Here is a 17097-nt window from a genome sequence, read left to right on the forward strand (position 1 = left end):
ATGGAGTAGTAGAGAGTGATTGAGGGCCAGATCACCTACCAGGATGACTGTAGGAGGAAGTAGGTCTCCCAGAGCCACCATGGGAAACAGGCCCCACTGGGGGCACAGACAAGACGGCCACCAAGTCCAGGAGAAGTCGACCGCTGCGAGGGCCACCTCCAAGGCCCCAGGCCACCAGGTTTTCAGTGTCCATAGTGGGTGGACAGGGAGGCAGAAGATTGCGCCAGCTAGTCCCCATCGCAGGCAGGAGTAGGGGGGGCGGGGAGCCGCACGTGTGAGTCCTTTTGTGACTCACCAGCCACACCTGCAGCCGCTCAGGGCGATGCCGGGTGTCCAAGGATACATTCCAGGTGCTCTGTCTGACCTACCAGCAGCGCAGGCACCCACAGCATGGTTCTCGTGGAAGTAGCGGAGTAGGGAGTCCGACTTCCTGCTCACAAAGTGCCCGTCGTCGGCCGCCGTCGGCTCACTCCCCCAGGAAGCAGGTCATCGGAGGGCTCTGGGGCGAAGGGCAGCTCCAGCCACACCCCAAGCAGTATCCGGAGGGGCCCCAGCAAGCAGGCAGAACACACAGCCCCCACGACTAGCGGCGTAAGATCCGCTGCACTGGAGGCACAGGGCGTCTAAGGCGAGCCCCGGGCCTGGCCACTTCAGCAAAGACAGCAGTTCTACAGCGGCAGGAGCCCGGGACAGGCACAGCGGGTGCCCCATCTGTTTGCTGTGCCTCGTGGGAGGTCGATGTAGGGGTAGCTGCAATAAGATGGCAGGATTAATGGAGGATTGATGGTGGGCTGCGAAAGCGACGTTAAGGCAAGGCCACCATGTTGGACCGCTTGGCCACGCCCCTGGGGCGGGTACATAGAGTATTACCTAACAAGCAGGGGCTTAGTATGTTAAAACCCTAACTTAATGACGATTTCTTCTTGGTTGGTTAAACTAAACTACAATAATGGTATCTTGTCTCTAAAGAAACAATATTTCTTGCTGACCATTTCAGTGTATGTTAAACATATTATTTTCCAGGAAAATTCATGCAGCCATACTCTACTAGGTGTGCGTGAGCACCCATAGCTAGACACTTAAATAGAGATCAACGCATTTCTAAATCAGGCACCTACAGTCGCAGTTTATGAGGTTCTTATAAAATAATTTAAGTTTATTTTCTTCTTGTGTGCTTCCTTCCCTCTAGGATGCCTTGCTGGGTAGGAGCCACACTATATAAACCTTATCATATCATAATTCCAGTCATAAACCCAGTACAAGCTGTCACCTGCAAGTACTGTATCATTTCTGTGTCCCCAGAGCCACTGAACGTTTACTTTGGAGTCACTGAATTCTGGTTGAAGGCTGATCTTGTACGAATAATTCTCACCTCCTGGAGAACGATTCCAAACGATATTCTAGGTCAGTCAATTAAAAGATTTCATATCTGCCATTATCACCGTAAGCATTTACTGTTCTTGCGTACCGTCTTTTCATATCAAATGGGGAAATTCTTGAAGTTTCCTCGTTGCCTCTTGATGCAAGGTTTCTATTGGGACACTGCCTGTGCTGTGATGGTCAAGACACCTATGGACTCTGTATTAATCTGGATCTGGGCGAGGATTCCAGAATCCTGGGACCTTTACCATGACCCTGTATAGGGAAGGTCCAGAGTAGGTTAATTTGAAAGAAACTCTACCCTGAGGCTGCAGTAGTGAAGGCCTCTTCAGAAGAAACGGGTCAGCTGCTCCTTTCAGTCTTCCATCTATGCTCTAACCTCCTTTCCCTCCACTTCCCTTGTAGAGATTTATGTCCAGCTCCATCATTCCATCAATTACATCACACGATGACTGGCTGTTCCTAGAAACATTCTGACTGTGCACACAGCAGTCATACAGACAGGGACCCAGAAGGATGTTTTGCGCCAAGGCACACTGCACAGGCATGAATGCCGAGAAATTATCCAGACTAAGATGAGCATGAAATAGAATCCAGCTGTTCTCCCCATCATTCTAAAAAATGCCTGTCTTGCAAAAGCAACTCAAAGTGCCTATTGGGGGGGGGGGGGGTTGCTTTAGCTTACCACAATGAGCCACTGCATGTAAAGTTTTTAGAATTCTTTTTAACATGTGCTGGAGAGTTGGGTCTCCACAAGCCAAATGACTTTAACATTGTACCTCCAAGTTCCTGGACTCTGTTGTGATGGTGCTATGGAAAGCAAGTAAAAAAAATCCATTGCTCTGTGAGTGAGATCTTTCTTTCCTATTCAGACAAGAGTTCCCAGGTAATGGACACTTATGGTACCATGCAAAGCCGCCCAGCCCTCCAAGCCCTTCTAATATTACTGGACTATCTGCAGTTCCATGTTGGTAGAAATCCGCCAGAAATGTACTTGCAAGCCCTGAAACAAAAATTGAGACTGCTCTGAGGAGATGTGTGGGAGCCCCAAATTCAGTGACCCCCAAAATTTAGATCTGCCCAGAATTAACCACTAGAGGTTCTGCTCAATCACCCTTGATCTTGCGATAAAAAACACCCTCCTCAACATCAGACCCAACATTAACTTAGCAGAGTAAATCATAAGTAACTGGGACCACTCATGACTGAGTTCTAGACCATGGAAAAGTTCAAAGGTTATTACAGAATCTCACAAATCAAGCAACATATAATAAATGCCCTGAAGACATAAATGCAGAGTACATAATCAGAATTATTCTAACTCCCATATGAACAACAAGTCATAACAGAAAGGGGCAGAGTCTCTAGCTGAACAGGAAAATCTTCTTAACAAGTGGACAAAGCCCCTAACAGAACAGGGACGTTTTTTTAATGCCATGTTTACAAGGAACATCAACAGCATCTCTAGTAGCAAAAGGGAAGTCTCTGCTAATTATGTATGTTGAAAATGTGTATACATACTTCTGGTTTTAGGGGTGAGCCAACGACTGTATTTCCACTGTGGCATGATTAGAGCTAAATGGACCAAAGTTGCCCTTTCCTTCAGGATAGGGTCACTCCCTGTAGACTCTCATACAGCGTAAAGATCGCCTTTTCACATTAAATTCAGTCAAATGTTGAAGTATTCAAAATAACTTTCTTTTTTCAAACTGTTCTTATTTAAAAATTGCAATGAATTCTACATTTGAAGGTTTTTGTGTATGTATTCGTTTCATATTCACATGCAATCTATATCCAAGTATTCTGTTAACCCATCAACCGTACATATTGCCCCTGTGCATTTCTGGACTGGCACCGCTACAATACCACCCATACAGATTTTTGAGGAAACCTAGACGAGTTCGCATGAAACCACACAGGGAAGACCTCCTGATGAAAGGCCAGTCCCGAAGGGAAAGGGCAACTTTGGTCCATTGGACATTTATTTCGCCACAAGGACAGAAGGCGATAAACCTGCAGACCCAAACATAAATATTACATTTGATACAACGGAGCATTAAGAGAAAAATGGATCATAATAGAGTGTGACTGAGTTATTTACTAGATCTAGAGAACACATTTTAGGCAACTCTGAACATAAAGAATAAGCATTACATGACACTAACCCACTTTAAAGAAGCGTTGAGCAGCATCTAAGCTGTTGCTGTTCGGGGAAACACAACAGATTATGAACCATTATTTGAACAATAACTCATACACGTGTAAATTCTACCAGGCTCACATCAGAAGCTACAACGGAAGGGTCTTGAGACTGCTACATTAGGTACACAAAGTTTAATTCACAATGCATGCACTCTAAGGAAAATAACCAGCTACATCAGTGCTATGAGGAGACTTGGAAGAGAAGACTCGAAGAGAGGGGCTTGATGGGAGTGGGAATGAGAAGGAGCAAGATGAACAGAGCAGCGTCCATGTTAACAAAAATGGTGACTTCGAAAAATGTGGCACAACTAAAACACATAAATGAACACGCTTCTAAATGTCATAATAAACTTGTTTCAAGTGAATTGTTTCATCATAACACTGATTAATACTCAGTTAATTGTCACCTAAAATTCTGCATTACATTTTTTTTAAAAACCTGCCCCCACTGATTATTTTTATAATCGTTAAAAAACCACATTAACCACCAATCCATTAGGAAACAGTCATCGCCTTCTGTTGCTTTCTCCTCTGCCATCTTCATCTGGTTGTAGATCCTTTACATTCTCAATTTCTATGAACTTCCTCCTTTTCTTCAATCTACCTTTACACCTTCCAATTATACCCTCAAACGTTTAGCCAAAGAAGCAGAACCTTTGCACTGAACATTATTAATAATAGTGAAGTTTATTTAGGGCACGAAATAAGAAAAGTGCTTCTCAAGAAAGTGTTAGTTTTTTCCATAAAAATGACATCAACAATAGTTTTGCTCAGCTAAAGTCACAATCTTTTGGGAAAAAGCAGACCTGATTTCTATAAAGTAGACAAACATACTGAATTCAGCAAGAGGTCATTAGTGTAGATCCATCAAGGTTTTCCCATAGGATTTAAGTGTTCAAATAAAGAAATATTGAAAATGAGTAGGAAAAATCCAGCCATTTGTAAAACAACGTTTTCATCTGTAATTTTTCTGTCACGAAAGCCAATTCACAAAAGCAATATACTATTATGTTGGCTAGACCTGTGGTTCCCAAACTGTGCGCCGCGGCGCCCTGGCGCGCCGTTATCAGTAGCCAGGGGCGCCGCCGCACTATGTGGGAAAGCTAGCATCTGGCGACGTTAGGCCCCCTGTGCAGCAATGTCAGAAGTGCAGAGTGCCACAACACCAAAGTAATTATGCCCGATTAAAACAAAGACACGATCACACGCACACATGTTTGAATAAACAAACAAACGCTGTGCACAGGCTTCATTTCTAACAAGCCAAGCCCCATTTTCTTTATTTTCCTACATGGGGACACCGGAATCAATCGGGTGTCAAAAAATGTATGAATCGCCTCAGTGCTTTTATTGAAGTCGACACAACTACTTCATGCTTAGCCCACAAACGTCGGTGAAATTCGAGGCAAACCATCCAGAATTTCAGTAGAAGAAAATAAAGTACACCGGCACCATTTACTTTGAACCTGGTGAACGAGGATGTTGACCTAAGGCTACCACCACACCGAAAGATCAGCAAAGATTATTTCATCCCACAAGGCAATCGTACAGTATCTGTCAAGTTATCACCTGAGGTTTGACGGGTCTACCATAAAGAAGAAGCAGAGGAATGGACCTCGGCTAAAAAAGAAAAACTACAATCCTTAATGAGTAAAAGAACCAAGCACAGCGAGGGGGCAGGAGAGCAGGCACAGCGAGGGGGCAGGAGAGCAGGCACAGCGAGGGGGCAGGAGAGCAGGCACAACGAGGGGGCTGAAGACCAGGCACAACGACGGGGCAGGAGAGCAAGCACAAGGAGGTCCTAGCCCCACATTTGTAGCATCCACCGATGCCCCTCGTCTATTGCATTTATTTGTTAAAACTAGCAGCCAGACTTGCCTATCATGTGTGAAGTTTGAAAATGATTATACCAGTGGGCTCTGCCAATATTTGTCAGTCTTTGGCATGGAGAATGAATAATGGTCTGCTGGTAGTTTAAAGCTAGCTAGCAGCTGCTACCATTTTTACCCCTAATACCTTCATTGCATCCCAATTAATTTAAGGAAGCCAACAGGAAGTATTCCCGAGGTCTTGCTTACACCCCCCCCACCCGCCGGTGAAAAAATGGTGGAGCCACGGCCAACTGCCTATTAGGTCAAGGGAGCCACGGTTTAAAAAAGATTGGGAACCACTGGGCTAGACCCTTCTGGTTGCAGGATTATATAGGGTTTGTAGGTTCTCCAAGAACTGCCAAAATAAATAAATATTGAAATTGAGCACTGTAGGAAAGTGCCCTTTCTTTGCGTGGTTAACCCCCATTCTTGCCTGTCATCTGATGCAACCTGACTTGATGTGCCTTGGGTCTTTGCCAATCAGGTTCCCAGGGCCTGTGTTCTTTCCCAAAGTTGTACCTTTGTATCCACAATAAGCACATCCCTGGCCACAGGCAAGCCCCTTGTAAAAGGTACCATGGGTACCAAGGGCACTGTGACCAAGGAAGGCCTCTGAGGGATGCAGCACCTATTGTGCCAGCCTTAGAGGCCCTGCACCGTAACCCACATACTCTGCCACAGCAGGCTGCGTGTTTTGGTGCAGAGAAAAGCAAAGCATCGAGTCGACATGGCACACACCCCTGCATGCCATGCCTGCAATCCACTGCCTAAGGCCTAGGTAAGTCACCCCTCTAGCAGGGTGCACTAGTCCTGAGGTGAGGGTAAAGAGGCATGAGCCCTGTACCCCTACAGTGTCTAAGTCCATTCATAGACCTTGTCAGTGTAGTAAAGCCATAAAGAGTATTTGTTCTGGCAGTTGGTCACTACGAACTTCACAGCTCCATAATGGTTTTACTAAAAACTGTGAAGTTTGGTAGCAAACATCTCTGCACATTAAACCCACACTGATGCCAGTGTAGGATTTGATGTAAAATGCACTCAGAGGGCTTCTTGGCGATGGCCCCTGAAAACCCACCAGCCCTGGTGTGCTTCCTGAATGGCTGCCTGCCATTGTCACCACCAGATAGATTTGTGGACACCTGGATAGAGGGCCTCCGCTCTCTGGATCCAGAAACGAAGCCCATCCTGGGCAGAGGTGTCATGCCTCATCCTCCAGGATGGGCTGCGCCCACGAAAGGGGAAGCATCAAAGGCCTGCTCCTTTGGACGCTATCCCTGCCGTCTGCTGCCCCAGCAACTAGCTCCCACCTGTGCTGAAATCCACTTGGGCGGGAGAATCGGCAGGAAATTCAAGCTAGGAAAAAGGTGTGTACACCGTTGCCTGCCTCACCAGTTAGGTGAGGAAAGCGAGGTGAAGCACACATCTCCGTACCCTCTAGCTTGAAGATTAAGGGACTCAGCAAATTAGGAAGAGGCTCATGCAACCTCCCTCTGGAGGGTAGCATAATAGGGTGTGTACCCAACCCAAGAAAGGGACCCATTGGTCCCAACCAACACATCCCCTTTAACCCCCCTAAATTTAGTATTTAGGGGCGACCCTAAACCTTGCCTTCTCAGATTAGAGAAAGAAAGAAGGACCGAAGAGCTGTGCTGACCCAGGAAGAAACCGAGGACACCAACTGACTTGGCCCCAGCCCAACCGGCCAGTCCCAACCATGACCTGCCTAGAGTGAAACCAGCATGTCCCGCAGCAGCAGGCCCCCAGAACCCAGAGGACCTGCTCTGCACTCAACTAACCGACTCCGTCTCCTGTGAGCACCGGATTTGCTGAAACCAAAGACCAACCATCAGAGTCCGGACTCCATGATGCTTCACCACTCTGCACCCGGCCGCCACAGCCCAAGGTTGAGTGGCCCACAACTCCAAAGAGTTCCCCCTGGCGGTCCTAAGTTGGGCTCAGGTGACCCCTGACCTTGCACAAGCTTCAAAACTAAACCTGCAGCCTTTACTTGAAGGATCCCCCCCCCCCCCGACTGTGACCGAAGGCAGTAATACAACTGCTCCCTTGACTGAAGCAGTCCAGGAAGACTGACCTCATCTGTCTGACGCTGACAGCGACCGGTCGCAGTCTAAGGAAACCAACACCCTAGACACCCCAGCCCTCCATGCCTTCCTGGCCTTGGGTGACCCAACTGCCAGTGTCCAAGCATCCGCCCAGTCCTCTTCCCAGTCGTTAGTTGCCTCCAAGACGTCTTCCCAACCAAGCCTGCAGCTTTCTGAAACCCGACTGTCTCCACTGAGAAGTCCAGGGGCCGAGACATCCGCTTTACCTCCTGCTCCTGGCTGCCTCTGTGCTGCTGGTGGTGCTGCTCTTGTGTTGGTCATTTGCCTCAGCAGTTTCAACCTCAACCTTAAGAGCTTTGCTCCACAGTCAAGTGGCCTGCTTGCCAGCAGACCCCAAACAAAGGCCCACTGAGCCCATTGGCTAACGTTGGGCCTCTGCACTCAACACCCGGCCGTCCCAGTGCTGCTGGTGGTGCAACTAGAGTGTCCTCTTGGACCTTGGGGAACCTTGGTCCTAACCCCCAAACCTCAACCTTCTAAGTCAAATATTTCCGTCCTAGTTCGATAACCATTTTTCCTCCGATAGTGGCTCATAGTATAAGATTTTGGGTTTAGAAAGCATTCTATGTACAACTGCTAATGTATGGCGAAAAGTGACCACTATTGTAACATAATCCGAAAGCAATCAAAGAGTATTTACTATGTAATGCCAAGTATTCTGAAAAGCAAGATCACCCTGTAACTGTTACAATTACAACTGCATTTCCTTGAACAGTTGTGTATTTGCAAGTATTTATTACCTACCTCTATCCTGTCCTGCTTGGTACTATAAATTAACCATAGGTATAACTTTTTTATACTTGCCTAATTGGTCTGGATTCTATCTCGGAGTTTGTGCCTTGATTGAGTGAATACAATAAATGCTTAACACACTCTCCTGATAAGCCTAGCTTCTCGACCACGCTATCACAAATAGAGCTGTTAGTGATTATCTAATTTAGCCTATGCTACACCTCTGAGGAACCCCTGGACTTACACCCAGAGCCACCAATTGAGCTGCAGAGCTTCATCTTAAAGTTGTTTTTCATTGTATACCAATTGTACAGCAACTGATTTGGGAAAATTTAAAGACTGAAAAATAGCTATGAGAAAAGTCTATGTATTTTGAAATGTAATATACTGAGTTTAGGAGTAGTGGTCATTTATACATCTCTGAATTTGTGAGTGCCAGAATACTGAAATGTGATTCAACTCACATTTGATGTGGATATGTATACATGTGGGGGCATTGATGATAAAAATCACACTTGTTCCTGATCCACCCTTACCCCCGGTGTCTGATGTCTTGCCATTCACCCGGAGGACTGATCCGCTCAAAAAATGGCAGAAAATAAACAAAATGTATGGGCTTAGGAAGCAATCTTTAGCCAAAGGGCTCCACTCTCACATATGTATAAACAAATCCCTGGTATCTAGTGTGTTTCCAGCTGCCTAGGAGGCAGATCTGCCCTTTGGGTGGGGGGAGGCAGAAAAAAAAGGACAGACGAGCTGTAAGGGGAGTGGTGCATTTGTCCACGAGGCTACTCTCCTTCAGTATATATAAACAAAAACTCTGGTGGCCTAGTGGTGTGTATTCCTGCTGCGCGATCGTGGTCCTAACCACGATCTTGCAGCAGGAATACTCCAAACGAGAGACACCGGAGGAAAGGAGAAACTCTTATTTCCCCCATTGTTTCTCTGCCCACCTAGAGCAAGAACTTCAAGTCCCTCTTCCTTGACTCAGTGGAAGCAAATCGCTTCCAGTGCTTCTTGATGTCGGTGTGGACCAATGTCGTCAAATCCCTGGAGGAAGGGTCTGCGGTGGCAGATCTGGCTAAAAAGTGTCTTGCTCCCAGTGCTGCTAGCTGTAGTCCTTTGAGTGCTGGGTCCTTTAATGTGCACCATTTGTGCCACTTTTCCTTGGGATATTTCCCCCCCCCCCCCCTCCCTACAGATTCCCTTATAGCACTTTCAAACTGACAACTCTTACTGGAACCTTTGCATATTTTATAATTAATTTCATTATTTTACAACTTTTTGCAGAGAGTCCAAGGAGAAGAAGCGAGTTGTTTACACTATTTTAGAATATTCACCATTGCTTGATTCTTCCAATATGACGACTGATGACTGGGCTAAAATTGCCAAGGATATTAAGGTACATTGTGATTGAAATATAGAAGTTTGTGTTCACGTTCGAAGGGCTTAATTTACTTCATGATGAATGTAGTAATGGTGTACAATCTAAGATATGGCTAAAAACTTTAGCAGTGCACTATTTGAAATGTTAATCGATCCCTTGTTTCACAACCTGCATGGTGGAATTTTGATCAGAAATGGAAGGGTTGTAGCACTCTCTGTTATGATTATTACAGGGCTAGGGTCCTTGGATTCGGGGTCTACAGCCTTTGTTTTTATACTTGAATGTCTTCAGTTTATCCCGTCGTACACTACTACAGGCCAGTATTTAGCTGTTGTGCAGCAAATTGACTCCCATGAAAAATGGCTTCCCTTGGGTTAAGCTACCACATCACCCTAAAAGTAATTTTTAGTTCTCGCATGGCGCTTGCAGCGCGCATGCGCTGCTCTCGCCATTCAAGGGCCTCTTGGAATCAATACGGATTTGTGTCTTGTGTCTCTGTTACGCCTGTACTTTTGAATGGCGCTTTTTATTTCTCGTCACTGTTTGTTAAACCCAGTTTGTTGATTGCACCATAGTGTCTTTGGCCCCTCCTGGTTGTTATCCTGTCCACTTCAGGCCACACCCACCTGGACTGGATGTTTTACTTGCAGTGTGATACTCTCTCCTTAATTAGTGGGAGAGAACTTTTTTTGGGTCATTCGGGCTAGGAAGCACGATGTTTTAAGTTGTATGTTGACACCGTGCTTCATTTATTTAGTAATTTTTTGCTTTCATTCGGAGTGCGGTGCCCGAATTTGTGGGCAAGATTTTTTGGGGGTTATTAATATTCACCTAACTCCGCATGGGGTGCGTTCTATTTGCATTTAGTAACCTCAATGCAGTAATTTACACACCGCGCTTTCACTGCCGTAAATGCTTGCAAACATTAATTCTTACTTTTAAGCAGCGCACACCCCGCGCTTTCACTGCTGTGACGTTTGCGCTGTTGAAAAGTAAGAATTAATATTTGAAAACGTCACAGCAGTGAAAGCGCGGTGTGTGTGCTGTTGAAAAGTAAGAATTAATGTTTGCATACACTGCGCTTTCACATTATTAAAGGGCTGCAGGGGAGGAAGCAGGGGGCAAGGCGGACTGGTTCTCGTCCCTGCTACGTATTGTTTGATAGCTGGCTGCCCTGTGTTGTGGGTGTGACCCGTTGGGGTGTGTGTGTAGCTGTTGTCCCTGCCACTTGCAGAGGCGCGCTTTGTCGGTGCAGCTCCTGTTTGTTTATGTTGTGTGCTGGTTGGTTGTACTTCAAAAGAAAGGAAGATCGGGGTCGGTGACTGCACACAACTGCAGTATGGTGTCTCCCAGCGCCTGCACCAAGAGAATTCTCTCCTTTGTTTCCTTCCTGCTTGTGTTGTTCGACTTGCAGTATGAAGGTAAGAATGCTGGGGGGCCATGTGTACCACAGGACACTGTGAAATGCACATATTTAGTTCTATAGAGTAGAAAAAGCATTAGAAATGCAATAGGTCTCGCCTTTCATTTAGTTAAAGCCATTTGCTTTGCTATACAATACCATTAGCAAAGCAAATGGCTTTAACTTAATCAAAGGAGAGACCTATTGCATTTTCAATGCTTGTTCTTAAAGTTTTCATTTAATTTTGAGTGTAATCATGCTATCCATTCAGCCTTTACAAATATGTCCTAATAATCTTCCACGTATAGGGCAAATTAAAACAAAAAACGTGTTTCCTTGAACCTTGCGGTAATCGCTCAGTTCTTGGATGTAATAGATGAAGTTTCTTCTTTTGTACTCTGACTCCATTGACAAAAGCACATGAAATTAGTATGGAGGCATCCCACCAATTTTGATCTAGTTTCTTGATCGCAGCTGTATGGCCATAGTGTGGAGTCTCATGATTGTGCTACCGTAATATCACAGTAAAAATATAGAGTAAATATCAAAAATACAGGCTATATTGTAAACACAAGTATTGACCAAGCAATGGGTCTCATTATGCAGGAACTGTTTGTTTTGCCAATGTTATTTAGCCGTGTTGTACAGCAGTGAGGCTGTGCAGCATGGCTAAAAGTAAAGTTAGACAAAAAGCGATATAAAGCTACCAGTGCTGGAGCTGCGTCATAGGATTTTTTTGTGCAGGGTGGACGGGCAAGCGAGGATTGGGATGGGTAGGGGTATGGGCAAGGGACGACTGGGAGGCTGGGAGAGGTAGTGGGACAAGAGCATCAACACAAAGAAGGGATAGGTGGGAGGGGGGAAGAAGTGACACGGAGAAGGGTTGAATGGGAGGGAAAAAACAAACAGTACCTTAATCACAGCATGAGCAGTGGACGGACACTAATCAAGCTGAAGCAATCTGTGCTTGGTCCACGTTCCACCGAAAGAAAATTAAGAGATGCCCTGTGCTTGCAGGCCAATTAGGAGGCAGCGAAGTAGAGTGACAATGAAGCCAACAAAGGATAAGCAGCGATGGTACATGCACTGCAAGACCTGAACAAGCATTTACAATGCAAGAGGTCCGTCGAGTGCGAGATTTTGAGCTATTGGCATTGTAAATGGCAATGCCTTTTATAATATTAAAAGGCCTTGTCATTTACCATACCCATAGGTCAAACTTTGCAAAAAGCAAAACCTATTGTATTGCAGAGCGCGGTGTCTGTTAAGTGGGCGCCAAGCTCACCATGCAAGTTTAATAAAAAAAATTAAATTGCAGGGAAAAAAGCACGGTGTCCCTGAAGCGGACGACTCGCTCTTCTTAAAAGTACATTTTTTTTAAAGTGTCGCAATGGTACTGTGTTTGTAGAGAGCCGCCAAGTTAGAGCATGACCATGAGAAATGCAATAATTTCTAAGTGAAATGACGGCACTTATTAACAAGACCAAACAAGTACAATGTTGCATTTCGGTCAGACTTCATGGCCTGCCTTACATTTTAAAGACCCTTAATATAGGACACCCTAAGAAATCCAACTTAACCTATCCTCCTTTGCAGGCACAAAATATGCAATGCACTCACCCCTTTAATCCTTTTTTGTAGATAAAAGAAATAAAATAACCAGTTTTCATGCAGTGTGTAAAAAAAAAAAAAAAAAATGCATTAAAAAAAAATAGTCCTGCTCTTGAAAGAGAACGTGATTTCGCTTTATTTTCAGAGACTTACAGTGACTTTCTCCACCATGCAAGCAGTTTCCTATAAATATGTATAAAAAGGCACATTGAACAGCATGTAGTGGTTTTCACGTTCATTGCAAGTGCAATGAAGTGTAGCATAAACGTGCAACCATCATAATTAACCAGGCGCGCATCCAACCAGTTTGCTGTGGTTCCGAAGCAGCGAGTTTTACTTGTTGAATGCTTGCTGCTCCGTCATCGTTAACCCTTACATTCTGCCTTTAAACCTCGCATGTGAAAAACGGATTTGGGGCGATTAACAAAGATGATATGATGTTTAAATCGTTAATACAAAGCGATCAAGGCAATGTGGGGAAGAGTCCCCACATATTCACCTTTTTTGTATGCAAGAGGCACGGTATATGCAAAAAAATCGCCCCACACAGCTGTGAAGGTCCTTTGGTGTGCGGGAATGCGACTTCCCACTTTTTCACTCCCTAGAGTTGTCTATGCAGAAGTTGACCATCTAACGTATGCTGTATGGGCAGTCCTGGAAACTCTTGATTTTTAGTAACCTGGGTTGTAGGAAGTTCTTCGGGATTTGGTAAGAGAATGCAAGAAACTGTAGAAAAATATGGGCTACAAAAGATCACATGAATGGAAATAGATCATGGTATTGCAGCTGTAGGAAACGTACATTACTTGGGGTGTTGGCATAGTTCGCCAGCTGTGTAATAAACGTTTCTGCAGGTGAGGTGAATGTAAAGGTGATTCTGTAAATTATTTTACTGTACAGTGATGACAGTCGACACCCTATCTTTAGGTTTCCCGGGCAAGACATTACTGATTAACTGGAAACAATGAACAGCCCTTGTGCTCACTAAACAAGTCAGTTTACTGTATGCATGATTGCACCTTCAGAAAGTTCCTTCAGACTTAATCTAATATTGCTAGGTGAAGGTGGACCTGTTTAATGTTAATAGACGTCAGAGTATTATGTTTTAAGGCTGTTATACACCTTCATATATGCACATTATACACACCTTCATATATGCAATATATATATATATATATATATATATATACTAGCAGCCCGTCCCGACGTTGTCCGGTTGTGAATTGCTGCTGGCCAGTAGTATATTGTTTTGTAGGATTTCGTTTTGATAGCATTCCTTATCTGTGACAGGCCTGTGAAACGCTCCGATTCACAGTGCACTGCTGATGCACTTAAGAGTGCGCGTTCAGTAGTGTGTGAACTCAAGTTTCCCTACTTTATTTTTTCCTGGCAATATTATATAGCGCGAACTCAACAACATGGCATGAGCACAATTTACATTACAGAAGAACACAATTATTTTTGGTAGGCACGGGGAGACAAAGCGATTTGCCTGGAATCACAGGATGTTGAGCTGATGCCAAGAATCGAACGTAGCTCCCCAGCTCTAAAGTTCGCAATTCTAGAACTTGTGGCGGGAGGTGTGTCTAAAAGTGTATGTCGGTACTGGCCATCAATGTGAGAGTTCTGTGCATTTTTCAAAAGGGTGGTGAAAAAAATAGGAGTATGTTGCTGGAGATGTGGGCCGCCGTTCCACCAATGTACTTACCGGGCGAGGGTAAACACCCATTATTCCGCAACTTTCTTTCCGCATACAACACTCTGCATACTTTCATTACGAAAGTACCATGACTCCGCAATGCCATTATAACGCATGGCATTACATTTTATATGCTTTTACCACGCATACATTTACAACAAAATTTGTTGTAAATGCATGAATGGTAAAAGCATGTTTTTTTTAAATGTTTGGATAAGGTAAGTATGTGTTTAGGGGTATATGTTTTGGGGTACTGAAGTATATGTTTTGGGGTGTTTGGGTATTTTAAGGGTTCAGATATAGTTTTGGGTTATGGGGTACAGGGCTAGTTTTAGGGTTTAGGGATAGGTATGGGTTTTGGGGTACAGGGGTATATTTAGGGTTCAGGGCTAGGTGTGGGTTTTGGGGTATAGGGGTATTTTTAGGGTTCAGGGGTAGGTTTGGGTTTTGGGGTACAGAGGTATTTTAAGGGTTCAGGGCTAGGTTTGGGTTTTGGGGTACAGGGGTATTTTTAGGGTTTAGGGATAGGTCTGGGTTTTGGGGTACAGGGTATATTTCTAGGGTTAAGATGGGTTAGTGTTTAAGGGTGTTGGGGTATTTTAAGGAGTAAGGGTGGGTTATGATTATGGGGTGCAGGGGTATTTAAAGGGAGCAGGGTGGGATTAGCACACGATATGAGACATGGCATGAAGGGCGGAATGTACCACACACCCCCAGCATTTGTCACGCCCCAACACACGCCCACAGCACAATGCAGACACGCCCACAAGGGACTACTTTGCTGGCACGGTTCTTTTACCTTTTAAATGTATATGGTGGGCGTCTGCATAGCCTATGTCCTTCTGCTGCAACTGCCCTTTCCAACGCTGTATTGGGTGTTGTGATTGGTGCTGTGGTTCCTGAGATTACCCGCCTCAAACGTTTGGGCTCTCTCTTTATTATATAAGTATGGATATATATATATATATATATATATATATATATATATATATATATATACGGTAAACTTTTTGTTTGTTTTGTTTTTAAAGGTAACTGAACGGGTCCGCTGTAAACGGGAATGATTTGGTGTACGTTGTTGGAGCTCCTTAGAATGTATGCTTCTATAGGGCGATTCAACGCGGAACCCCTGACGGGACGCAAGATTTTAGCAGTAACCTTATCCGATTGGAGTGATCTATCGTGATCCTCAACTCAGAAGCCTAATTTGACAGACTTCATTGTGACAAGATCACTGTCACAGATCCGCAATAAGCACGGACCCGCACCCCGAAGTCCCATAATAGAGGACACCGCTTTCCCACAATATATGCTAAAGAAGTCCGCTATTTGAGGACACCGTTTTCCATAGATACAAGTATAATACTGCTATTCCATCACATTTTATCCACATAGCACACAAGGCGTGATATCTTGGATGCGCAGGATAAACCACAGCTACAAGCAAACAACCGTTGATAGAACAGACTAGGACCTGCCCACTTTCAACTAAAGTCTAGTGATAGCAAGGGGTGAAACAATTTACCTTGACTCCGCTTACATGACAGAAAATAAGATTAAGTCTTGAAAAATATGGTGTAATTTAACGTATCCATCAAAACGCGTTGACACACTTTTCCTGTACAATCCATGATCCTGGCACTTTTGTTGACCACAGATTTAATCATTGTATAAAACAAAGTGTCATTATTGGCAATTGGATGTACTAACTGTATTGAACAATTTTTCATGTCTCACATGTTTCTGTCTGTTTTTGTGATTATGCGGGTCATAATCGGTTTCGTATCAGTTTCATTTTGTTGCATTTTTGTCCACTTCTTTTAATTGATTTTTATATGATGTGTATTATATTGTGTTTTTAACATGAATTGTATAAAAAAATTTAATTGAATAAATAATACAGATGTTTTCCTAATATTTGGCCACTCATTATTGTTTACTAGTGTACTGAATTTTGATCAAGGGGTTAGACTCTTTATAGGTGCTTCTATAGACTGGCAGAGGTACATTTACTCCTCTTTGAAGAAGGAACAAGCTTTCTGAAAATTGTACACACTGCATGGATAAACAGAGATTCCATAACTCACCTGGCACTCACTGGAACAATGGCATAATTCTAGTATTTTTAAGTTCTCTTTAGCCTGGGTGATATCGCTGCTGATGCAGATGATAAGCTGATTATCGTTTGCATAAGAACATGGTAGGAATGCAGGATCAGATAAGGTAGGCCTGTGGGTAACCATAAATGTTAATATGGTTAGGGTGAGGACAGAGGACACAGGCTTTACAACAGGCTTTACAACCCTACCTTTACAATGAAAGGTAAGTATATTTAAGGTAAGTATGTTTATTTATATATATATATTATCTCCCAATATTCTCCTCAAATGCGAAGAAAACGCAGGACACCCAAAGCTTCTGTGACGGTATTTATTCCGGCAGACGAATATAGTCTCACGACGCGTTTCGCCACTTAAGGCTTGATCGCGCTCGTCTTGTTGATGTTTACAGCCATATTTAAACCCACATCACCCTTGTGTTTAGCAAATTGCGCGTGAAGCGGAGGACATGTTGTAATGGACACAAAACATGCTTAACATTTGCCTATAACAATTACTAGCACAGTTGCAAACTTAATTAAAGTCATAACAATTGATTTTTCAATGATATGTGCAAAAATTATACTCGAA

At 44.1% G+C, this 17097-nt stretch overlaps 1 protein-coding gene across 1 annotated transcript in view; it reads left to right on the forward strand.

Annotated features, from left to right (window-relative positions):
* The window catches only part of LOC147690254 (60 kDa lysophospholipase-like), a 363203-nt gene that overhangs the window by 25362 nt on the left and 320744 nt on the right, over positions 1-17097 (forward strand). The window contains exon 3 of the mRNA XM_086937891.1: positions 9599-9710. Coding sequence (XP_086794017.1) covers positions 9599-9710 — 112 coding nt within the window. The remainder of the gene's footprint in view (positions 1-9598; positions 9711-17097) is intronic.

The sequence above is a fragment of the Lissotriton vulgaris genome, chromosome 9 (genome assembly GCF_964263255.1).
Source record: "Lissotriton vulgaris chromosome 9, aLisVul1.2, whole genome shotgun sequence".
Lineage (NCBI taxonomy): Eukaryota > Metazoa > Chordata > Amphibia > Caudata > Salamandridae > Lissotriton > Lissotriton vulgaris.